The following is a 25,732-nucleotide window of genomic DNA, read 5'->3' as shown; positions in this document are numbered from 1 at the left end:
CAAGGCGTCTTTTCTTGATAATTAAAGTCAATAGCCCAGTCTTTGGATCTTTGGACAGAGTCTTTTGTAAAGGGTCTGGTGTAAACAGAGCCAATGGTGCCGAATCGTCCGTCGGCACCGATGATTTCGGAACCGAGGGCTTCGATGGTTTCTGTGCGCCATGCTTTTTTGGGGCCTCCGGTTTTTTCGGCGTCGAGGGAGTTTTCGGCGCCGGAGCGTCGGTGCCGACTGATTTGTGTTTGTGTGTGGTCGGCGCCGAGAGTCCAGTCTTCGGCACCGGTGGCTTCGGAGTCGAGCTGGATATTACTTTCTTCGGTGCCGGATGCTGTTTTTCGGCACCGGGCGTCGGCTGGCTCGATCCAGAGCTGCCGTGAGACTTTGGAGGCTTCGACACCGGGCCCGAAGGTGGGGTGATAGAAGCTTTGGTCTTGGTTTTGCCCAGGCCAGCAGGCGAGGGTGTAACCTGAGTCTCTTTGGTTTTGGGCGCGGGGGTGGGAGGGGGCACAGTACTCACGACCCGCTGCGCCGGTGTGATGTCCTCCACGTCGGAGTCGTCGGCCTCGGAAGCGCTGACGACGTCTTTCTCCTGCTCGGTGTGTATTTGCCCCGAAGCTTCGGCGCCGTCTCCGAAGATGTCCGGTGGAGCTGCAGACGATGAGTGCGCCATGGTGCGTCGAGCTCTTCGATTTCGGATGGTATTCTTTGATCGAAAAGAATTACAGACGGGGCAGTCTCTGGCCTCGTGTTCTGGAGAGAGGCAAAGATTACACACCTGATGGAGGTCGGTGTGGGGAAATTTAGACCCACATTTTGGGCACTTTTTGAACGGAGTCCTTTCCATCGGCCGGGACCGGAGTCGAGGAGGGCCCGAAGGCCGGTGCCGATGTACGGGATGGAGAAAGTGCCGCTTCGAGAGATGAAGATGATGATGAAGAAACTCGAAGAAACGAGGATTTTCCGTCGAGGCTGGAACCGTAGAAGTTCGAAGCCGGAGCACGAAGTATCACATCCGAGCCCGATGGCGGAAAAAAACAATCTGAGGATGGAGCCGAAGCCCATACGCAGTACGGACCGAAGGAGGAGTCACCAAACTCGTGACTTCCAAAGACTGTCCAAAGAACAAAAACAAACTGCAAACATCCGGGCCCAACACCAGATGGCGATCTATGCTAAGTGTACAATCTGCAGCTCATATGCCTCGAACATTGAGTTAAGGGTAAGTACAGTTGTAAGTATTGTCCGTGCTGGGCACCAAGATCCAGCACTGGGAGCTCACCTAAGAGCAGGCGAGTAATTTCGTTTGTTACTCGGCTGATTTTTGGTGAATTTTTTAAGATTATAAAAGTCCACACTTAGAAGAAATTTCAGGAAAAAGCCAGTCAATGTTACCCTATGAGGAAAATAGAGTTTGCGGTTTAAGGGTAAGTACTCGACTGCCAGAGTTGAGGTTCTGGGCATAGACTCAGGGGTCCCCCAGGGTCAGGTAGGTACATTTGGTTCACCCTCAGCGGCTCTAGGGCGGCCGGGTGCAGAGAGAGTTAGGCCCAATGTTATCCTATGAGGGATAGGGGGGCCTTGGTTGGTGGCTGCTGACTGGCAAGCCACGCGGCTGTGGGAGCTGGGCTCCTGGTCACTTACTCAGGGCAAGTGGGGAAGTAGGTAGGTGTAGAGTTTTTACTGCCAGGGACACTCGGGCGGCTGGGTGCAGTGCTTTTGAGCCTTCGGGCGCTCAATTGATTTCAATGGGAAATCTCCGGTTTAGAAAAAGACTGCAAGCTCGGGGACGAGGACTCTTCAGGTGCCACCACCACTTCGAGAGGTAAGTTGGGTAGTTGGAGGATAGGTAGGTACCCCGGGATTGGGCACAGAGGGCCGTGGGGCGCCACGTGCAGGGGTGCCTTTTGGTGTCGGGAAATCTTACCCTCTGTTGATCGCGGTTGGGGGGGCACCTTGTTCTGAGGCTGCAGGCTTCTTCAGGAGTGTCAAGGGAGGTCCTTGGGTGCCGGACTCGGGGTCACAGTCGCCGTGGGGTCATCCTCAGGGTCTTTGTTCACTCCGGCACTGGCCAGGCTTGGCTGGTGCAGAGTGTGCTGGGTTCGCGGTTCCGGGCTGCTGCCAGGGATTAGAGATAGGTTTTGAGTAGAGCCTCTACTCATGGGAGTCCCAGCGGCTTAGAGCCAAGAGGTAGCCAGGTCCTCCGGGGTTTGTGAGGTGGCAGGCCACAAGAGGTGCCGGGTTGGAGCAGGTTCGAGGGTCGACAGGCCGGTAGGGCTGGGGCCAAAGCAGTTGGGGTCTTCCTCTTTTTAGCAGCTGCAGGGCAGGTCTTCTTTCTTCTTGCTCTTCTTTGTAGTTTGGAATCTGGGGAAGGAAGGTTCAGGGTGCCCCTAAATACTAGATTTAGGGGCGTTACAGGTAGGTGAAGGGCAGGGGCCAATGGGTCCCTGTCCTGGGGTGGGTACACCCCCTATCCTGCCTCTCTCCTGTGGGAGGGGGGCAGGAGCCTAGTACTGATAGGGCAGGGCTTCCCATCTTCAAGTTGGCGAGAGCCCGGAGATGTGCTTCACCTCGTCTCCCCCACCTGAGGGGTGGGGTTGGCAGGCTGGCACATCCCCTGTCCTAATTTGGGGTTTCCGGCCAAGCTTCCCGCCAGAGTGGGGGGTTGCAGTGGCCTGGGGAAGCTCACAGAGGCGGCATGCCTTTGAAGCTTCCCCTTGCCCATCCTGGGGGAGGAGATTTAGCACCTCGCCCAGGATGTGCATTGTTGCAGACCCAGGAGAGCAGGGGCTCTCCTACCCAGGGGTCCAGCAACATGTCTGCTGTGTGGCAGCCTAGGCAGCCTCAGAACAGACGTGGATTGTAGGTTTAGGTTTCAGGGGGCCTCTCTAAGATGCCCTCTGTGGTGCTTTGTACATTAAATCACACACTGGCATCAGTGTGGATTTAATGTGCTGAGCAGTTTGATACCAAACTCCTCAGTCTTCAGTGCTGCCATTATGGTGCTGTGGAGTTCGTGTTTGACAAGCTCCCAGCACCATATAATCTTAGCTGGCTGCACTGCACTTACAGGACCCAGGAATGGACCTGGGTACTGTAGGGGCACAGGGCTCCTGCCTCTGTGCCCCCACCACTGGCATAGGGCACCCAGCTAGAGGGGTGGCTGATGTATGCCAGGGCAGTGTAGGTTGTGGGCATGGCACACCGGGATGTGTGCCATGTCGACTCTCTGTTTTGTCTTGTATCCAGACACTCAGCCTGCAAGTGCAGTGTGTGTGTGTTAGGGTACAGATCCTCTAAGGGTGGCACAATGAGTGCTGCAGCCCTTAGAGGCCTTCCCTGGTCACAAGGCCCTGGGTACCATTTACCAGGGGCTGAAATGTGGCCAGGGTTTGCCAATTTGGGTTTTGGCTGTTAGGCAGTTTTTTAGGGAAGGAACACAGACCCTGGGCACCTGATTGGCAGGAGCCCAGGGCACAACAAGGAAAAGTGCATCAGCTATTAGGCAAAAAAAGGGGGGGGTTACTGCAACAGAAACCCACTTTCTTACATACGGAAGCAGGGAATTCAGGAGACTGAAGACTAGGAGCCTTAAACTATGCAGTCTAATATTTCCTATTCCATTCAATGGAAAGTGCTAGTAAAAATGCACATACTACTTTTTAAACAAAAGGTTTGATATCAACTTGCATTGTAATTGAGAATTTCCAATATTCTTGTTGTATTTTTGTTATTTTTCTTTAGAGTGTCCCTGGTCAAGATGGGCCTTAGAATGTTTTGCTTTCCTTCAATATGATAGAACATAGTTTTGTCATGAGGCAACATTCAAGTGCCTCTGCTTCATCTTCTAAAATACTGATATGTCTAGGGCTATGTCAGCAAAAGTACATTAAACATGACCATATTTGTCAACAATGTAATTCTTCTACCTTTTAACTGAATGATTGTCTAACCTATTGATGTGCCTACTGTGTATTAAATCGCTCACATACATTTGTGTTTATTTATGAGCGGTGATCTTTCATGCCTTCCCACCCTGAAAAAAAAGATCGATTGTTTTTGTTCACGTCACTCCGACTGTTAGCTCATGTATACATTAATCTTCTTAGCCTAGGAGACAAACTATTATGGTCTCATAATGGAAGATTAATGTGTGTCTGCATTGAACAAACCAATAGTTGAATTTCTTCGTCCTGCATGTAATGTTTTTGTTTATTTTAATTTCTCTGCGACAGTGCCAAAGCGGAATAAATAGCACTCAGTAGACCTTGGCTTAACAGTAAGTGTTTGTTTCCTTTTACCTCCTTTCTCAACCTTTACCCGTAGCCAAACTACATGACCTCATACTTAAAACTTCCAATGGAACCACAGGTTGCACACTTCTTTCTAACCAAGCCTCTATGCTACGTCTGGCGGGAAATACCCACTTACAAAGAATGCAGATATAACACATATTTTACATAGTCCATGCACTGAACTCTATTAGTCTGAATACTTTAGTCGCCCTCATGTAATGTCCCTTGATGTTGATGAGCTCCAACTCTAGGCAGCTGGAATCTGTGTGCAGGAATATTTCACCACCTTCATAAATCATATTTTTGTTTCTCTAAAATATATATTCACATTCAGAATTTCCGCTGTTCCGGAGCATAGGCCCGGAACTGCGCCAAGTCCAGAACCGCTCCGATAAAGAGGAGCTTCTGGGAGGGACTCTGATGCAACTTCGGCACATTGATGGAGAACCCCAGCAAATGCAAGAGGTCGGACGTAGTCTGGAGGTGAGAGACGACTGCCTGGGGCGAGGCCGCCTTCAACAACCAGTCGTCGAGATAGGGGAAGACTGGAACCCCCAATCTGCGCAGATGAGCTGCGACCACCGCCATCACTTTCTTGAACACCCGAGGGGCACTGGTGAGGCCGAAGTGGAGCACGGTAAACTGAAAATGCTCTTGGCCCACCGTGAACCGCAGGTAACGGCGGTGGGCCGGCAGGACAGGGATGTGGAAATAAGCGTCCTGCAAGTCCAACGCTACCATCCAATCTCCAGGGTCTAGGGCAGCCAGAACCTGAGCTAAGGTGAGCATCTTGAACTTCTCCTTCGTTGACGCTCCTGAGGTCCAAGATAGGGCGTAGGCCCCCTTTGCCCTTCTTGGGAACCAGAAAGTAGTGGGAATAACAACCACGACCTACTTCTGGACCAGGAACGCGATCGATGGCCCCCTTGGCCAAGAGGGCCGTAACTTCCTCCTGCAGAAGTTGCAAGTGATCCCCCAAAATTCGGTGGCACAGCGGTGGCATGGCTGGAGGGGTCGCCTCGAAGGGGAGGGAGTTGCCCCTTCGGACGATTTGCAGCACCCACCTGTCCGATGTGATGGTACGCCAGCGGAGCAGGTGATGGCGAACTCTGCCTCCCACTGGCATGGAATGGGCCTGCAAGCTCGGACTAGGAGGGCTTTGAGGCGGATGCTGCTGGGGTAGATGTGGACGACCCGGCACGTTGTCCCCCTGTAACGCCTCGGCGGAATTCACATCCGTGACCGCGTGGAGGTTGGTTCTGCGGCCTGTGGCTAGGCGGACGTGAGGGGGCGTCCCTTCCTTGGCCACGAAAGGGGCGAAAAGCGGAAGATTGCGGGCGCGGGGCCGAAAGGCCCAAGGACTTGGCCGTAGCCCTGGAGTCCTTAAAGCGCTCCAGCGCACTATCCGCTTTGTCGCCAAAAAGGCGACTGCCATCGAAGGGCATGTCCATGAGGGCGCTCTGGACATCCCCAGAAAAACTTGTGGACCGCAGCCAGGCGTGGCGACTAAGCGCCACCGTGGTCGACATTGCCCTGCCCAGCGAGTCGGTTGTGTCCAGTCCTTATCGGATTGCATGCCATGCCGCATCCTGCCCCTCGGCAAGAGCCTGGGCGAGCCGTTTCAGGGCCTCCTCCGGACAGTGGGGCAGCATGTCCAAAAGGCACGCGGTGTTTATAGACCGCAACCCCAAACTAAAGGAGGAGAACAGCCTTTTGGATTCCCGATCCGGTGGAGCAGACGGGAAGGAGGTCTGGGAAGTAGAGGCCTGGATAACCAGGCTCTCAGGCGTGGGGTGGAGGGACAGAAAACTGGGGTCGCCCGGTGCAGGGTGGTGGCGCCAGGCCATGTTCTGGTCCACAGGAGGAATTGTGGAGGGCTTGGACCAGGTGCCCTTCAGAACGTCAATGAGTGCTTCACTGAACTGCAGCAGAGGCTCCAAGGATCTTGCTGACGGTTGAAGCACTTTGGTGAGGAGGTTCGTCCTCACGGCCAAAGCAGGCAGCTCCAGCCCAAGGGCTTCGGCTGCCTTGCGCAGCACCACAGAAAAGGAGGAGAGATGAAGCCAGTGTCAGGAGAGGTGTCAAGACCACTGGCATCCCCCAGTTCGTCTGCCCAGTCCCGAGATAACTGGCCCTGCCGGGCCAGAGGGTCCTCAGACCCCTCCCAGTCGTCACCGTCATCCGATTCCTGATATACAGGTGGAATGATCGGAGCCGGGCGGAAGATGAAATTGCTACCCATTGGCGTCGGACGGCGCCGCTCCGACGCTGGGCCTGGACCGGGACTAAACCGGGGAACGGCGTCGTCCGAGGGCGGCGCCGGGGGTGGCACCAGAGGAGTTGGCACCGGCGGAGGGGTCGTGAGGTCGATCGGCGCCGACAGGGATCCAGGCCTGGATCCCTCGGAGACCTGCGGCGTCGGAACCGGAGTCGACGACCATGGCCATGAGGAAGGCACTGACCTCTGCCGGAGTCGCGTCAGTCCCAGGGACCGGACGGACGGGACCCCTGTGGCTCCGACAGAGCCGCGCTGGTGGTGCCACCCGAACCCTCAGCCGAGTCGGGCGACCGGCGAGGGGAGCCAGAAGGGCGATGTCGCTTCTTCGACTTCTTGCTGTCCTCTACTTACCGGATCTCGAAGACTTGGACCCCAACGAGCGGTGGTGGCTGCGGCTCCACGACCGGTCCCTCGACCTCCTCTTCGACCAGGACCTTGAACGGCACGGAGCAGACTGCTGGAACTCGAGTAGCTTGCGGGACCGCTTCCGTCTAGCTTTCGAAGTCGAGGCCCGGCAGTCGAGGCACGACTCGGCATCGTGGTCGGCCCCAAGGCAATAGAGGCACCGGCAGTGGTGGTCCGTGACCGACATCAGTCGGTGACAAGAGTCACAAGCCTTGAAGCCAGGCATCCCTACCGGCACCAGAGTCGATGTCGACGAGAATAGAATCAAAAGAGTTCAAAAAGTTTTAGTCAAAAAGTGACTAAAAGGGTATGGTCTTCCCGGATCGGCACTTACTGGCGCGGAAAAAAGAACTGACGTCAGCGCGCAAGGGCGCCGTCCAAGTACTCCGACGCCGTCATCCCGGCGATCACGAAGCGGAGCCGCAGACGACGCCTAGCGACGCGCAAGGGTATTGCTGAGAAAAAATCTTTCCGGATCCAGCCTGACGCCTGGGGATATTCTAAGGTGAGGAATCTAACGAACGTGTTTCTTTCAGATATGTGAGATACTGAATACTTAAAATGGAAAGAAATGGAAGGGGGACATTGGACAGACTAAAGATTACTCAGAATACATTAGCTATAGATTCATTTTTCTCAAATTTTAGCACACAAAAGATTTTTAAAACTTAGTTGAGATTCAGAGATAAGATGAGAAAAACATGATTATGTATGGAAAATTGTGTGCAGTGAAACAAACACCTACCCGATTGTCTAGGCATAATATTCTGGCTATAGCGAACTTGCAATCAGTGTCTTTTCTCCCCAATTAAAAAAGGTAATCGACAACTTCATCCCACTCGGATGAAGAATTTCAAAGAATGGATGAGAATGCACAGTGTAACTCTAGACTGGCTGGACTCTTTGTTTGAAATCAATATTAATGCATTAAAATCTCAATCTATCTCTCCATATTTTCCCTTTTCCAAAAAGTAGTTCTTTAAGGTTCAATCCTTTCGCGTATTCAGTTCAATGTATATATGGAGGCTCTTGGCTCTTATCTCTAACACACTAATATCTCCAGATACAATTTTTTTTATTAAACCGCACTCCCAGGATGACATTGTCTTCCTTACCAAGATTCTTAAGAAAATTCAGTCTTGGATGACACATCATCACCTCAAATTAAACATTCTGAAAAAGTAATTCATGTTGATTTCACCCCCAACCACTTGGCACCTTTGCATTTCTGGATTTACACATTTAATGTGTGAGAATGTTGCCCACAGGAATCTGAACCTCAAAGCTTGCATCAGTTTCTTAGGGAAAGAGGCACAGTTCCAACTCAGATTACAGTAAGAAATAAACAACATTTCCTTCCTATACAATATTTTACACAAGTGGCACAATTCCTAGTCTTTTGAATCTTAGGCTATGTCAACTTTCTACTGGAATCCCAAGTTATACTTCGCCCATCTAAAGGCAGCTACGCATGCAGCAGCCCGGCTGGTCAAAGCTCGAAAAAGTACAAGCGCATTTCTACAATCTTGCTCTAACTGAACATAACTAGCTTATAAAGTGTTAATCTTGGGTAGTCTGACAACTTGAAGCTCTAACATTCTTGGGCTTGAATATTCGGCCTTTAAACCCATTCTGAAGGTTAGAGAGACTTATGAATGCTTCACAAGAGAGCTCATTTGTTTTTTTGTTCCAACCACTTCATTCTGTATACCCTGTAATCTTAAACAGAGAGCTAAACCGTCTGTAATTCCGATGTCACTTCTCCTTAGGATCTTTAACCTGAGAAGGACTGGGATGTTTGGATACAAACCGTCCGAGACAATTTTCTGAAAATGTACAAGTGTATAGAACAACCAGTGTTTACTTTGTCCATTTAAATGCAAAAATTCAATATAGGTTTACAAGATAGTCTAAGTTCGGTCTTGACTAACCATGTAACTTGTTTCTCCGTGAAGCCCTTGATCACTTATTTCGGTCTGATTTGCACAATTTAAAAACACAAATAAATATAATAAAAGCACCTAAATATTTTAGGACACTTTCCATACAGGAACCCACACAAAAATAGGTAACCAGAAAAACAGCGATACCCTCAATACTCTCTTCTCTTTTTTTCTCAACCCCATACCCATCACCCTACTGTCTTTCTCCACTGCACACAATGGACCATTTTTTCCCTTTTCACTTCCTAATCACGTCAAGGGATTTTCTTTCAGTGTGCACCTCTGTATTGATCTCCACTAAACATTCACTAAGACAGAAACTTATCTAGTTAATGGGCGCTTAAATAGGATTTTTTAGGTTGTGTAAAGCATTCATCTATATCGGGCAATTAAGCCATTAATTCCCATGATTCAGGCAGGAAATTCTGATCTACACTCTAGCATCCACGTTAAATATCCATTGTTCTTAAACAACTTTACATGCTTTCCACTCTAGATTAAGTGTTTCACTATCACATTCTACCTGCAGCCAGAAGCTCACATCCTGTTGGGGCACCTAACATATTACCAATGGTAACAACTGGATGCTTTTAAGTGTAGGGCTGTCACTCCATGTTCTGAAAGGAGCCCACTAAAAGTAAATCGCCAGAAGATAAAGGACCAAAACACTGTCCATTATGTAATCTTTCAGAATGCCTGTCTGGATCTTTACCTTGTAGGAGTTATGCTCCCCAACCGAACTGCAGAGTCGTACTTGCAGTTGACAGAAACTTTGCTACCTATCTAAACTGCAATATGAACATCAGATGAGTAACATTCCCACATTTAAACTGCCATTCAACTATAGAGCCAGGAGGCTGTTAATTAAACAAACTATAAGCCTGACCATCAGGCTGTAAAGACAGTGCTACCCTTCTGTGATGCAGTTGGGACCTCTACCACAAAGACGTTCAGTAACCCATTAATGCAGCAGCCTGGACAGGTCTATAATTATATATTTCTTCAAGGCATAGGCTTCCATCTCCTCTAGTAGAACCTGTACAGCTTTTTTCTTTAAAAAGGTTCAAGTCAAAACATTAACTTTGGTTACGGGAGCATGTGAATCTACAGGCACTCACCTTCTGGTCTGCATATGAGCCAGTCTCATGAAGCACTGCAACTCGAAACGGGGGCCACCAGGAGTGAAACTCCTTTACCCACTGATGCATAACAGTGGTAGGACAAACTATGATAGTAGGGCCCAGTCCCTCAAACCTAAAAGAAGAAGAGAAGAAGGATTAAATCCCCTAAAGAAGATGACAAAATAAAAACTAAATATACAGGATGGCAAAATGCCTTGCTGGAAGCCGGTCAGGCTGTGAACGGAGGAAATAGAACACAACAAGGAAGGAAGAAGAGATTTAGTTAAGACTTCTTTAATGTCTTTTGATGCCATTCTAGGCTTGGGTGGGGTCTACGGTGGGCACATTTTGGTTGGTGACAGGTGGCAGTGTACTAGTGAATAAATGCCATTCTGATTAAAGGAAGTAATAATAGCACCACCAGTTCTTAACAGTCATTTTCTGTACATTGACAAGAGCAATAAAGGTTAATATAAAGAAGTAGATTCTATCTTGCAAACACAGTAATCCCTTCTAAGTTCAAATTAAACTCTATGATTTGTTCAAACAGTACCCATGAAAAACAACTGGCTGACTGAATTTTTCTGCTTCTATGCCAACTGAACAGGTCAGTCACTTTTAAAAACATTTCTATACAAGCGAATCTGGTGCCAGGTGAGGCAGGTACCAATTTCCAACACTGTCAAGTACAAGCAGAGCACTTTTGAGAGATGTGATAACACACACAAAAAAACTCTGGGAATTGAGATGACCCAAAGGAGGACACACAATAGAAAAATTAAATGTAATGAGGAAGGAGGGACTCAAAGGAAAGGAAGGCACATCACACATGGCAGCATAAGTATCACCAAGGAATGCAGGGACAAATCAACTCCCTACCTTAAAAGCTAAATTGGTGTAGAAGGTAGGGAGTTGGTTTTCACAGGCAAGTGAATCAGTTTTGAAAAAAAAGAGGATTGCATGGGTCTTCCCATTCATATGTTGTAGTAAATTAAAAAGGTAATGCAGTCAAATATTTTGTCGAAAAAGAAACTAAAAACTCGAAGAAACCAAGTTAAAAATTTGAGGGTAAACCAAATGATATAACAAGGCAGGAACTTCCCCATTTTCAGGTCTTCTTCCCACACTGCTCTATCCTAACCTTGTCTACTAGGTGCAAATTTCAGTTTTAGCTCCAGTCATTTCCTGCATTCCTCTAATCAAGTCTCTCTCACAGCCTTGCTTAGATCTACCTTGCACTTGTCCCTCACCCACAACTCTCTGGATCCTCAATCTAAATCTCTTATCATGGGCTCCGGATATCTGTTGCTCTACAACGCTAGGGTATCTAACCATCTTGCCCTACTCCACAGAAACTGCTTCAGTCCACACTCCAAAAAAAAAAAAAAAACCACATACTCATGTTTTCTCCTACCCCATACTCCCTATCCAAAGTCTATTCTACTGTTCATGGCTCTGCTTCTCTGTACTTTCCCACAAAGGATCTAGGAGTTTGCTTTACATTTCCGATTCAGTGCACTTGAAACACACCAACGGCTTTCCTATGCATGGGTCTCCCCTCTGGATGCAGTCATCCTGAGCACTTGTCTGCCTCTCCAAGTAAAGATTGGTGTCTCCCAGTCTATGGTCCATGGAGTGCACTGCCATCCTGGGCACGCACGTTCTCTAGGAACTACGAAAGTATGAACCAGGCTATGGACTACAACTACTCCAGTCCGGTCCAGTCTGTAAGTCACTGACAAGCTGCTACACTGGAACCAGTCTGATCTGGACCTACAAATCCTCCTTTACTGTGGCTAATGTGCCAGGACCAGTCACTGTTGTGAGGAATTCATTAGCAGTGTAACAGGTTTAATTTTCACTGCCCTACAGATCCATCGCCTCGTAAAAACTTTGCCTTTGATGCTCCCTCTCAAAAAAGGAGGAATATTGTAATTGAAATGCCATCAATAATGCAGTAGCTGGTCCTCCAGCAGCAAATCCAAGCATGAAATATTCATAGGGCGGCGCCGACTGGCAGTCTGTGGGGGCGGCACTTGCCTGTAATTGGAGCCACGTGTTCGGACGCGGCTGTAGCTCAGACCTGCCAAGAAGGCAATTATCTGGATGGTCTTGCCCAGCCCCATCTCATCTCCCAGGATCCCTCCAGCCTGCTGGCAGTGCAGCTCCCAAAGCCACCGAACACCTGTCTGCTGGTACCTAACAAGACAAGAGCAGGGAAACCATGTTTGATAAACACTAGGACATAAAGGAAAAACATCCTCATCAATTAATCAGCACACCGGGCGCGGCACCAGCAAGCGTGGCACGTGGCGCACTCTGCCCGCGTCGGCCCTGTTTACAAGCAGCATGCATCTTTAATGCCCTGTGACAAATCCATTCTTTATGGAGGGATACAACAGAGCTGATTAAACCACTAGACAAGGTAATTAGAAGAGAGACTCACTTCCTTTAAAAACCAACCGTTTTTCCTGGCATACAGCGATTAATCAGTGTTCCACCTGCTTTGCAATGGCACGTCTTTTTAGGAAGTAAATTCAGAACCTCTTTCAGTGGCACACGTGGTTTTAAAAATGAGCACAGGTTTGCCTGGTCATTGTGTATGGTGTGAACCAGACATGTGCAGCTCACTTAGAAACTACAAAAGACACAAGAAAGCAGTTGGGCAACTCCTAGAGGAGTTGTGTGGAGTGTGAATTGGGAGACGTGCAGCTCTGCTTGAAGGTTGTGCAAGATGTAGAAAGTACGTAGCGCTGCACTGCCTCGGAATTAAGTAAGCAAAAGACACACAAATGATGGACAGAATGCATAACAAATCAAAACATTCACCCCCAGTCAAGAGATCTGGGTTAAAGCCATCATTCCTTTGCTCACCATGCCACTCCAGTTTAAGACCCGGCCATATTCAAATCAGTCTTGACCCTGCACCTCATGGGAACAGTCCAGTCTGAAATGCCAAGCCAGGTCCTCCCTGGACCAGAAACAAGCATACTGGGACCGGTTTCAGGGTTTTACCTCCCATCAGCCAGGCTAGCTTGAATCGAGTGGCACAGAGAGCCCGGGACCCACGTCTGGCCATACCCAGAGCACTTAGGTGAGAAAGCGAAAGACACGCAAATGATGGACGGAATGCAGAACAAATCAAAAACAATTGTTTAGACCAAGATTTTTGTACTGGGGTGAATGTTGGACATTATTCAGCATTCTGTCCATCAATTGTTCTTTTTGCATTTGTCACCCCGAGTGGGACGAGTATGCCCAGACGTGGGTCCAGTGCTCTCCATGCCACTGGAGTCAAGCTTCCCTAGCTGATAAGGGGTGATACCCCAAAACAGGTCCCAAGATGCTGGTTTTCAGTCCAGGGAGAACCTGGCCGGGCAGTTCGGGCTGGACTGCTCCCATGGAGAGCAGGGTCAAGACTAATTTGCAAATGGCTGGATTTAAACTGGTATGGCATGGGGAGCAAAAAACACGATAGCTTTAAGCCCAGATCTCTGTACTGGGGTGAATGTTTGACATTGTTCAGCATTCTGTCCATCAATTGTTCTTTTTGCATCTGAATTATGTAAGCCATGTATCATTGTGAGCCATGTGAGAAAAAAGCTATGCAGCCCAGACTGCAGGATCCAAGAAGTGAGGTGATATTTCTGTCTACTATAAGAAGCAAGCTATTCAGTACAGTCAGAAGTCAATGTGAGAAATGAACTGCACATCAATGCTTCTGAAGTATAAAGTATACAAGGGGTGCAAGGCATTTCTTGGCAAGTAGGCAGGATGCGAGAAGCAAGAAGTGCAGCGCTCATTTTGAATTGCCAGAAATAAACTGTGGTTGATTTTGGGTGAATTTTGCTGAGTAAGTGGAGTTTCTTTTACCCCTCCAAAACAGTTAATGGTTGAGAATGAAGGTGTACATCATTTCAAGAAATGGTGTGTGCTGTCAGAAGTCGAGATGTAAAAGGCACAGGGATCCAAATACTTTTTGTCTATGCTTTAACCTTCTACATTGTTTGGTTGTTTACAAAAAACAGGCAAAGGTGTTCTCTGAAGCAGTTCTATGTAAAAGCATAGCACACAGAACATAAAACTATCAGCTGATGACAACTCACTACTTGATCAACCTACATTATCAGCCTACAAAATAGCATTAAGAGTTTGGCAGTTCTACTGTGATGTAACAACCAGTTTGATGGTGGGAAGGTAGGTAGGGTAGTATAACTTTATTTGAATTTGCCCCAAAAAATCGTACACACAGAAGTAAAAACAATCAGAAAAGAGAAAACAGCTTATTACATAATAACAAGATCCATCCACAAAAATAAAAAAATTATAGTACATGCATGGAAAGCTTACTGTTCCACAAAGGCTGAGCAACAGTACATATAGCTAACACGGCTTAACTCCTAACTTATGAATATCTTCTCAGAGAGCCGTATTTAAAGTGCACATGCAAAAACGTTTCTTAAGACTCAAAAGGACACTCAAAACAAAAATGGAAAATGCACATGAACATACTCTTTGGCAAAGGAATGTCCCAGATAAAAAACGTGAGGAAAAAGAAGACATTATGTATGGGTAGCAGCTGTAAAAACAAAAATGTGGGCCTCACCTGTCTAAAATTCATAGGTAAAAGCATCATTCATTATACTTTAGTCGGCTATATAGCCATAAAAGAAGACAACAATAAAAACACAGGTAATACAACTAGTGCGACCATAAGAATAATGCAAAGCACAATATAAAAAAAAAAAAAAAAAAAAAAAAAAAAACAAAAAAAAAAACTTACAGTGGGAGCAGAGCCACTCTATATCAAATGTGTCTTAATTCATAACTAGTTATGGGAAGAATTACATAGAGGTAAAGTGTACATTTCTGTATACATACGGGGACTCCAGTACGTCATCACAAAAATGGGAAGAATCTTGTTTCGACCCCCTAAACCATTTTAAATTATATTAACCATTCTTTTAGAGACTCCTGTATTGCAATTAAAAATCTTCCTATTGCACATACAACATTTAAAAATCTCATATTTATCAACAGACTGACAACTTGATCCCCATTTATAATTTTAGAAGCAATAAATAGAGGTTTTAAAAACTCCTTCCGTTCATCTAGGAACCACAAGCAGTCTACCAAGATACGTGGGCCACTGCATTTTACCTTTAGCCCACATGTGAACAAGCCCTGTTAATTTCTCATTGCAGTTTTTATTTTCCTGTCTGCATTACATGGGTTCAGGTCGACTCTAAATTTCAGTACTTTGTTTCTAAGCTTAGGACTTGGCATGGTCTCAATATAAGGGAACATATGATCATTTCTCAACCCTTTTACCAGGAACTAGGTGGACGGTTTGCTCCCCAGATAAAGTTAATCTTCTTCTCGAGCCTTTGTGGCTATAATAGCACTTAACTTTTGTTTGGGGATCTGCTGCCCTAACTTCCATTGTTCTTTTTCCAGCGATAGATTTTGGGGGTCCCTTCTCTACTCAGTCTCTGCCAGAAGTTCATTGTAGCTTGCACTCCCAGATAGTTCCAGGCCGTAAGTTGGAATTCTGCTCTCACGGACTGGATCATAGTTGATGCTGGGAGAGCAAGAAGTTGTTCCATATTTTTACCCTCCTCAAGATTCCAATCCAATTTACCGCCTAAATATAGAACCTCCAATCCGTAATGGAATTGTGGGCAGACCATAGCATTAAAGGCCGATAGTATTGGCCGCAGAAACGGGCCTCTCTATATTTCCGCTTGAATTGCTTTAGGCCCCATACTGAGGAAAGTGCCTTTGGTTTTAGTGATTTTATACGGTCTCTCCAATTTAATTTGGCATCGAACCACATACCCAAATATTTATATTTGTCCACCACCTCAACTTTGACCTGTCCCAATTGCCAATTAAAGGTTACTTTTCTTTTATGCAGCCCCATTATTTTAGTCTTTTCTAAATTAACCATAAGGCATTTTTTTAAACAATCATAATAGATATCCAGTTTCTTTTGCAAACCCAATTTGGTCATGTCTACTATCACTAAATCATCAGCGTATAGCAGAAATGGGATGTGTATCGTACCCCCATCCCCCCTGCGCCCCCCCCCCTATCTTAGGGCTTTAACCACTGGCATTACTTAACGTATTTGGTAAGTCGGATAATAGTTGGGCCAAAACGCAGCCCTGGCGTAATCCATTCTTTATCTATAACTTCTTTCACAACGTCCCATGGGTATCTAACATTACCCTGGCCCAGTTCGGCGATTGCCTTTCCTGAATTAGTGAGAGTATTGCTTTATTGATTCCAAGCCGCCCCAACATATTCCACAGTAACTTACGATCAACCAAATCAAAGGCGGCTCGGAAAGCTACAACACAACAGAAAAATCTGCCTTGTAATTCGATTGACGATTTGGCCATTGCCCATAGACTGAGGCAATGATCTATTGTTGAGTGGCCCTCTTTAAAGCCACCTTGCTCTGCCCAGGCTTTCATTCCGCCTAGCAATATCTTTGAGAATACTTTCTCCACCACTTCCAGCAAGCTAATGAGGCGATAATTCTGGGACTGTGTGACATCCTCCTTTTTAGGTCCCACCTAGGCAGCGCTTGCGCTGTCTCGTTGAGACATGTAGTATATACTATAGCAGGGAAGCTTTGTTTAGCTCCGCCCACTCTCCGCCTATCTTTTGGATTGGCTTACATCCTAAATGCAGCATTCAGATTTGTTTTCGGCTTGTTAGTCCCTCCCCATGACGGCCATGTCATCATTTGTGCCCTTCCATGGCTAATGGCCCCTTCACTGCACAGACTACTTTCTTACTGTCGTGACCTCGGCAGCATCGCCAACACTCACAGCTCTCTCTGAAGGTAGTGATGACTGCGCTGGACATACATGTGTGAGGTTCTGATGCTGACAGTAGTTTTGTGACGAGCGAAGGGAGAGGTTAGAGCGGTTGATCTAATGCCATGTACACCGAGACACGGCATCCAGGGAGAGATTGGGTCCTACCAGTGGATCTGTACCCCACAGCACAGCTCCGTGCCACTTTCTGCCCCGCATACCAGTTTTCCCGCTGCAATCTTTCCCCCTGGACAGCAAAAAAAAAAAAAAAAGGAAAACGGCTGCTAACTGGATTCAGAGGTGGAGGTTATGCTAGATCCCAGCAGAGTGAAAATGCACAAGGTTCATGGGTTGTTGGTGGCGGGTAAGGGATTTAAAGAACTACACAAAGCACCAGCTCTGGGTAAAAACCAGTAACCATGCAAAGTCATTTTCAGCTACTATATTAAATACGCAGATATGCCTGGATTTCCACCCCCAATCAGTGACTGTTCCTTAAATCAGATTCTCAGTGACCAAGGCAATAAGAGAACTAACAGTGGATAGTATTGCATAGAACCCAGTGGTGATGAGAGAACCCCAAACACACTGCCAGTAGACAAGCAGTCAATGTTTAAAGGTACCCTTTTCAAATGTATATGATCCACTTCGGTCACTCTGCCTTTTTATGTTGGCATTAGCGAGAGACGTAAAAACACACACTTAAACATTTAAAAGGCAGTAAAATTTGACTACAAAGGTAGCATAGAGAAAGCAGGTTTGTGTTCACACTCAGGAGGGGGGCAGTAATGGGTGTGCGAGTAGTGATATGTGGCAGTAAGGAGTGCACAGCAAGGAGTTTGAAGGTAACCCGAGAAGATGCACATCTTTGATTACCTTTGTAAGGTTGATCGTTCAACACACACTTGATCCGTCTTTCCTTTGTGCTCACAGATGATACTGCACACACAGCAATTCGCAGGGCGACCTGAGCCCCCACCACCAAAGAATCCTAGGTACACCCCAGACAGCAGAAACCAAGTCCTTTTACCCACAAGAAAAACGTTGATAATGCTGCCTGAAAACAAGGAGGTAATGAACTGCTCGAACAATACTCTAAAAGAACCTCCTTTCGAACACTCCAAAAATATGGTCATCTATGTTACCCACATATTCACATCTATCATGAGGCACACGTTTTCCCTCTAAGTCTCCAAAATCTTACTGTGGCATCAGGCTAAAATCTCGCAACACAAGTGTGAAATCCAGTCTTTGTAGAAAGCAACCTCAGAGTACCTAGGCCCCGAGGGACAACACTGAATGAAGAATAACTGAACATTATAGAAAATTCAGTCGATCTTTGTAAATACCTCACCATGCAGCCTGATTCATCATGCTGATCATTTTCTATGGGGCTAGAGGACAACCAGCAATTAGCATAATGAAAGGCTTAAAGGACAGTAAAATCGTAAAAGCAGAAACACAGCCACTTAGAGCAATGTCCTCATTTGGTTTTAAAACGTTGAAAACATAACACGGATATCAGAGCAGGAAGCCACTTGATTTGTCATGGTTAACACTAGATCACTGAGCAGACCAACGTCTCACACACACACTGCATGATCCCAGCAGAACCATCCCTAGTCAAATACATAAACAAAAACAAATTTGGGTGGTGCTGAAAGGCCTGTAAGCATAAAAGCACATACTTAAAGAGTTTTCGCCAGAGGAACCCAGGCACCTTGAAGCCTTCATCAAACTCTTCATCGCTCTCATCTGAGGCTTCCCCCTTGGTCTGCTGCTCCAACTTCTGTTTCATACGTGTCCTTTTCCACTTTCTACAAAGAGAAGAAAGCTTTTAGAGTGGTCATTAAGAGATATGAATGCACAGTCGAAACTTTGTGCCCCAAATGTCCGCGTGCATTTAGGTTTGTTTGCATATTGACAATAGTGTAACAATAAACCTGGCCTGAAAGCTTATGGCTTTTGTGCAAATCTAACCCTGAGCCACACTTGATTAAATTAACTGAACCTTTGCTGCTGCTGCTGCACAGGGAAGTAGGATATATCATTTGAGGGGAAAAACAAGAGATATCAGTGACGTTGTGAGGGAGTAACCGAACCAAACACTAGTTTAATTTTAGAGATTTTAAGTTATCCTCTGGAAGAGGATGGACTCATGTGCCACTCTATCCTGTCCTTAAATGTGCACTTTCTCCAACGAAAGTGGTTGTCAGTCTGGCACATGATCACGTTTGCTCAAAGTCATATGTCAAATAGTCTATATCACACTTCATTTCAGTGCTGTTCATGTTCTGTGTACGAAAGGAGACAAAGGATGAATGATGATCTATCACTTCTCATGTGATGTGCCTAGCCCACCATACCAGCTGTTCCCTCTCAATCCTTCTTATTCCTGCCTTAAGCAGAGCCACTCACACCTCACAATGAGGAAGGAAAGTCCCTGCCTTAAAGCACAGTGTTTCTTACTGCTCTTCCTCCCCCAGTTAAACAATAAGGGCACATCAGCCTCTTCTATTCATTCACGAGGAAGGTATGCTAGTGTCAGTTTATTGACCCACTGCCAACAGCCTCTTGGCTCCACTGCGAGGCCTCCTGTCTCAGAGTTTTGTTATATATTACACTAGTACCAATCTGTTATACTTTATCTGTTTCTGAATTTAAGTCCAGTGCTACAGAAACAAAATCCCATTAGCATCAACATTCCCTGCTTAAAAGGATGAAACACTCTTTTTCACTTGTTCTTTTAACTTTTCATCATTCTTTAAAGGGTCGTCTTATTTAACTATCTTTCCTGGAGTTAAAATAGTGCAGCCATGCCCCAAAAATTAATAATAAAACACATCATCATTTATGGAAGCAGATCCCAAGATGTGATTTATAACAAGTCGGAGGACAGTAAAGCCTACAAATAGAACCTGAAGAAAGTAACCTAGTATGATGGATTTCCCGCCGTACTCCGTTTACAGGTTGCAATGGGGAAAAGTGGGGGTGGGAACAATAATGCAAAAAGCAAGAATACCCATAAATGCACATTTGAAGGAATTGAAAGATATTCACTGGCTTTCCTCCACTCTGCAGCACAAGTTAAACCACTTGCACATTGGCAGAAGAGTGCTTTCAAGGATAGAACAGGAAGAGATCGGAAACAAATGAAAACAATGAATGAAGAGACAAACTGTAAAAAGAAGCTCCAAATATCAAACAGTGCATATATACGTCCCTAAAAAAAAAAAAAAAAAAAATCAACATGCACTTAAATAGAATATTAAAGCACTTGCTGCCAAAATATGCAAGGAGCAGAGTTCAAATATTATAGTACCCTAAACCAACAAAGGGAGGGAACTGAGAGAGCGAGTTTTTATTGGGACATATTAATGCATAGTCTATATTTTTAGTAGTTTAGAGATTTTTGTAATCTGTTTTTGCAATTTCTTTTCAGATGGAACACTGCAACAGAAGGGTTTTCTCAATGAAATAAAAATGTTCATCAAGAAAACAAAAAAGGAAAAAAATAGAGTTGGCTGTGAAAAATGCATCTATCCATTGGTATTGCTCATGCAGATTGCCCTTTTAAAGGACACTAAGCAAGGAAATAACACTTTGCTTAGATTACATTGGTTAGTCTTGAAAAAACGGTATTTGTTATCAATAAACACAGCCTAGACATGACTATGATTCAGGCATTTCCATCTTTCTATGAAATATTTGTGACTTTAGCCCCGTGATTTCTTGGTCCCGGATGGTCTCTGTATTTATTTCAGATTTTTACTTCCATTTGTATTTGCAATTGGGAGCTGCGCGAGTTACATGGAATGTGCCGGTCAAAAGAAAGTAGAGGTAAATCCAGATTACGCTATAAGAGATAGAGTCCCATGAATCCCTGCACCTGAGCCTAGGCTACGGAGTGAAAAAACTATATGTGCCACAAAAACATCAACTCTAGCCACCTCTTCATCGAAAGGTGTAAAGTTGTACAAGGAATGCTGGGACCACTTCAAGACCAGCAGTACGTCTCTGCCAGTGAAATACCTCAACTCTGTGTTATTGCTGGACTATGATCAGCCTTCAGTAGATAGAAAAGAGTGAAGCACAATAGCACTAAATAAAATGTTTTTTTCTAAAAGCAAGTCCCCTATCTTAAATTTAAAATTTGTGCCAAGTCGATAAAAAAAAAATCATCATTTGTGACTATTTTCTCCATAATTTTCTTAAATAAATAGTTTTGTTTTTGAATTTAGTGATGTTGGTACACATCCCTCACACCTTCAAATAAAGTCAAATGCTTCTAAACTGGAACAGTTTCTCACATATTGATCTTTGGGTTCAAATGGCTAGCATGGTGTTCTTGGAGAAAACCCTACAGTGAAAAGGTGTGAGTGTGCACGCAAGATCTAGGACATACACACCTCCTGGACGGAATCCCCTACCTGTACTGTTAATAAGACTTTATGGGGAACATTATGCAAGACTGGCTGCATCTCCTTGTAAGGTATGCACAGAAGGCATCCAAAACAGCTACAGATGAAAAATGTAGAAACAGTTTCAAAGCATGAACACCGCTGCCATCTAGAGAATTTATGTATACATAAAGTTGGCAAAACAACATTACGTATGTCTTACCCCTAAGCATAGAGTATCAAGTTACATCAAGCTGTCAAGGAGTTCTCTGACATGACCCACCGAGTGAAAGGCAGTTATGGGACTCAATCATCTGTAATGTTTAGAAATGCTACGCTTTTCCAGATCTTAGGCTATTCATTTATCTTCAAATATAAATAAAACTAGTAATAACAGTGAAAGCTCACTGTGACTGACCAGCAATGCCTGGTGACTCAAATAAAAAGATGTACTCTTTATTTTCTCCCTCCTACATTTATAACATGAAACAGTAGTGGCAACTTTCTTTCTTCACTGCCACTTATTTACTACAATGCATGATTTTCTTCTCATCCGAACTGCATTACAAAATCGAAATGTATGCAAATAAAGGGACAGGTAAAGTTACAGTGCATGCTGCGATTTGCCCCTCCAACCCTCTAGCTGATATATCTTTAAAGATAAGAGTGCTTGCACTTGTGTACTTATACCCGCAAGTTAAAACCAACCTCAGTCTCTGCTTGTAGGAGTCTTCATCACCATCATCTGAACATTTAAGGATTCTGCCCTGCTTCACAACAGCCTCCTCTTCATCCTCTGAGCTCGGGAAATAGTCGTCATCCACAATTATCTTCTTGGGAGCCTTCTTGGGGGTTTTCCTTGGGCTTTTCTTGGGCGCTTTCTTTTTAGGCAATGCTTTAAGCTCATAGTCAGAGTGCTCTGCATCCTGCAGGGCTTCCTCCTCCTCACTCTCCTCCTCTGGATCAAATATCTCCTCATCTGGCATGTACTCTGAGCCATCACTATTGACACCATCCTCAAAGACCTCCCTGTATGTCTGAATTAAATGTCGCCCCTTCTTTGGCACCCCAATATTTTCCCTGACTTTATGGGCCTTGGCCTGAAGCTTGTGCAGATGTTTTTTCAAGCGCTTGTCCTTAAGAGACAAAGGTTCAGATTCCTTGTTTTTTATCTTCTGATCTGGGGTTTGGTTCTGTTCAGGCATCTTGACCAGGCCCTTAGTATTTATCTTTCCCTTCTTTAAGGCAGATTTCTTTCGGTTTGCCATCATCTCAGCTTGGTCATTGAGGTATTTTTCAAAGTCAGACGTATCATTCAGCATTAATTTACGAGGTGCCTTCTCTGGAATTTTTGTTCCAAACGGGGTCATCTGGCCAGTGCGGATAAGTGCTTCCCACTCAGACTCCTGAGACGGCATCAGCATACTGCCCAGAGATGAAGAGGCTGACTCTGAGAACAACAATACACCACAATTAGCACACACTCATGGGAGGGCATTAGAAACCTGCAACGGGAAGAGCCGAACAAGGAATAAGGTATCACAGATTACCATATAATAAAGTCTGCCTCATTACCAAAGAAAGCAGAGTAAGGGCTCTTTTACAAATTTGTCACCAAGGTGCTGGCAAACAAAACAAAAATGATGAAACACCCACTGGAAACAACATATTTTTTGTGAGCATCCTGTGATAAATCACCAGCAACAAGACGCACAATTAGCAGATTGAGTGACTGGGTACTTGGAGTGCTACCCCGAGCTATTGCCAGTGGTTAGACTTATTGCAAGCAGCATCCCATTACCTTTTGTGTGTTTCGTGTACTTGCCTAAGTGGCATGGGTATGCTCCGACATGAGTACCATGCTCACCGTTTCATTGGAACCAGGTCCTGGATTGCTAGTGTTCCGGTTCAGGAAGGACCTGGCTTGGCAGTTTGGGCTTGACTTTTACAATGAGAAGCAGGGTCAAGACTGATTTGTGTATGGCTAGGTCAAAACTGAGGTGGCATGATGACCCAAAGAACGATGGGTTGGAGTGCTTTCCCAAGCTATTCCCAGTGGTTAGACTTACTGCAAAAAGCCTCCCATCTCCTTTTGTGTGTTTGGGGTACTGAGAATACCCACAGAGAACCAACCAAACATCCAAGCAACACTTCTGATTATTTCAAAATGTAGTTAGAAAGAAATCTGTGCATTTGACAATGGGTACAGGCTAACTTCACGAAAATGGACAGACAAACTCTAAAAACGAGATGCATTGATAAGCACAGAGAAAATAATTTCCAGAACAAGGCACCACTAACTTGCAAAAAAGTAGAGAGCTCTTAAAACAAGACACTTGGGGTTCATACACATTGAAGTGTTCTAAGAACAATATATTTGAGTGAAATTTAAATATCACTAGTTCACCATTCCTCTTTTGCTATTCAGAAACTCCTTTCTCTGGATTACCAGGTTTCATTATAGTTTGACAACCTTGAGCACACTTGTCTTACTTAAGAGGGAGGAGGGAGTAACATTTAAGCAGATGGTGATTATATATTGCTTTGATGTTTGGGAGGTATATCCCACATTTTCCACTAAAGGAAGAAGGAGCCTTATTTACATTAGCCTGCAGAAAAAACCTTCCTTCAGTAGTCTCCCACTTTCTATCCAACAATTCCCTTTAACGGTCATAAATCTGTCTTCATTACAAATTCATAAAAGATCAAGAGAGAAAAGGCTGTAGTCCAGTTCAGACAAAACATAACTGGCCATAAGAAATGTTATGTGTAGCTTGGGAGTGGTTTACCAAGGTGCTTGTAGCTCCAGTTACTTAACAGCCCAGACTCCCTCGGCTCGAAGATTTATTCAGTCTCCAATCAGATGGGATGGGCAAATTACTCTTAAAAGAATCAATCAGATTGGACTAGCTGTGCTCGTGAAGTACTGGTCGTTTTTTGTAAATTCACTTTTCCACTTTTTTCAATTTAGAATTCTAACCAAATTACTTTAAAACAGCGGCATAGACGGGGTAAATACCTTAAAGCCATGGAGGCTAGCATTCCTACTCCTCTTTGAACACATTTTTTTCCATATATGGAATTTTGCAAAAGTGTGGAAAATTATGCCTCTTAGGTTTATATCTAATCTATTATTATTGATGACTTACCAGACATATAATGTACTTACGGAGAAATAACCTAACTTTTTGGGGGATTTGGTTGATGCCCACAAATTCTCGGTTCAAGTGACTGATGCTGGAAGTAGGTGGTTCATTTACGCTGTCATAGAAGCCAATATGATATTTGAAAATCACATAGAACTGAAGGATTCAGTCTTGTGACCATGGAAGAAGGTCCAAAGAAAGACTGTTCCCACCAACACACCTGCAAGAAGCTTGCTTCTAAATCAACAGAAGGACCAGGGGTGAGAGGTTATGAAGTATCAGAGTGTATAGTTAGCAGTAACAAGCTCATTCCGATGGGTTCTTTGCAATTGTTATTTGCACCCCAGAACCTTCTGAGAATTTATATACTGTCATCAATGGAAAGTAATGTGCCATGTGCTACAACTCGGAAAAAGGCAGGAGGTTGGTCTACAGTGCAATAGATCCAGAGGAAAATGATGCAGGCTCTATGCAGGTCAGCTACAGAACATTGCCTCCTAGACAGCTTTGGCTGCGGCCTTTATGACGCACCATGAAATAGACAAGAAAGGTCTGTCAAAAAGGAAAATGTGTATTTGGTAGTGTGATTGATTCTTTATAGTGTGGAGCTCAATTGAAACACCTCAAAAAGAATGTGTAGTTGATCTTGCTAGGCCCACAAATGAACAGATGGAGATGATTAGTCAGGTTCCATTACATAATACAGAAGCCAATTGGAAACAGGGTTGTCAGAATAGTGTTTAGGGCAAGCACTGGAATGGTCCAAGCACAGCTCGTGGAGGAACATGAATTTCTGGTACTGGCTGAGAAGATCTCTTTTCAAATAAGTAACTTATGAGGCAATCTCTCTAGATGGTGGCAGCAGCTCCTACAAACCTTGTGCAATAGAGAAATGTACAGGAACATGTAAACAGTGCTTAAGGCACCAAAATATTCCACTGTCAACAAGTGGCAAGGTACTGCTGATGTTATGTGGGCTGAGTCAGCTACGATTCTCAACAGTTTTTGGTGTATGCCGCCACTATCCTCACCTTTTTTGGATCTATTAAAGAACTTTGGACACGAACCTCGGACACGAGCCGCAAGTTCAGTCATAAATGCACACGTCTACATGTGTATTTTCTTTGGTGGGGGGGGGGGGGGGGGGGTCAGTCTTTAGAAAATTGACCCTAACCAGTCAGTGCGGCGTCGCCTATGAATAAAAATCTAAAAGGTGGTTTTTAGTTAGAAACATTAAAAAGTAGTATGAAATGAGGCACGATTCTAGAGCGGACTGGCATGTAAACTGACATTTGGTAACTATACGTAGGAAAGTGAGGTTCG

General features: G+C 45.2%; 1 protein-coding gene across 3 annotated transcripts in view; it reads right to left on the bottom strand.

Annotated features, from left to right (window-relative positions):
- The window catches only part of ERCC6 (ERCC excision repair 6, chromatin remodeling factor), a 175,945-nt gene that overhangs the window by 124,757 nt on the left and 25,456 nt on the right, over positions 1-25,732 (bottom strand). For all 3 annotated transcript variants that reach the window (XM_085608761.1, XM_085608759.1, XM_085608760.1), the window contains exons 5-8: positions 21,972-22,713; positions 18,552-18,680; positions 12,077-12,235; positions 10,034-10,169 (exon numbers count right to left, since the gene is read on the bottom strand). In XM_085608761.1, the coding sequence (XP_085464887.1) occupies positions 10,034-10,169; positions 12,077-12,235; positions 18,552-18,680; positions 21,972-22,713 (1,166 nt within the window). The remainder of the gene's footprint in view (positions 1-10,033; positions 10,170-12,076; positions 12,236-18,551; positions 18,681-21,971; positions 22,714-25,732) is intronic.

The sequence above is a fragment of the Triturus cristatus genome, chromosome 1_2 (assembly GCF_964204655.1).
Source record: "Triturus cristatus chromosome 1_2, aTriCri1.1, whole genome shotgun sequence".
NCBI lineage: Eukaryota > Metazoa > Chordata > Amphibia > Caudata > Salamandridae > Triturus > Triturus cristatus.
The sequence above is the reverse complement of the archived record's forward strand: the minus strand, read 5'-3'. Positions and strand labels throughout refer to the sequence as shown.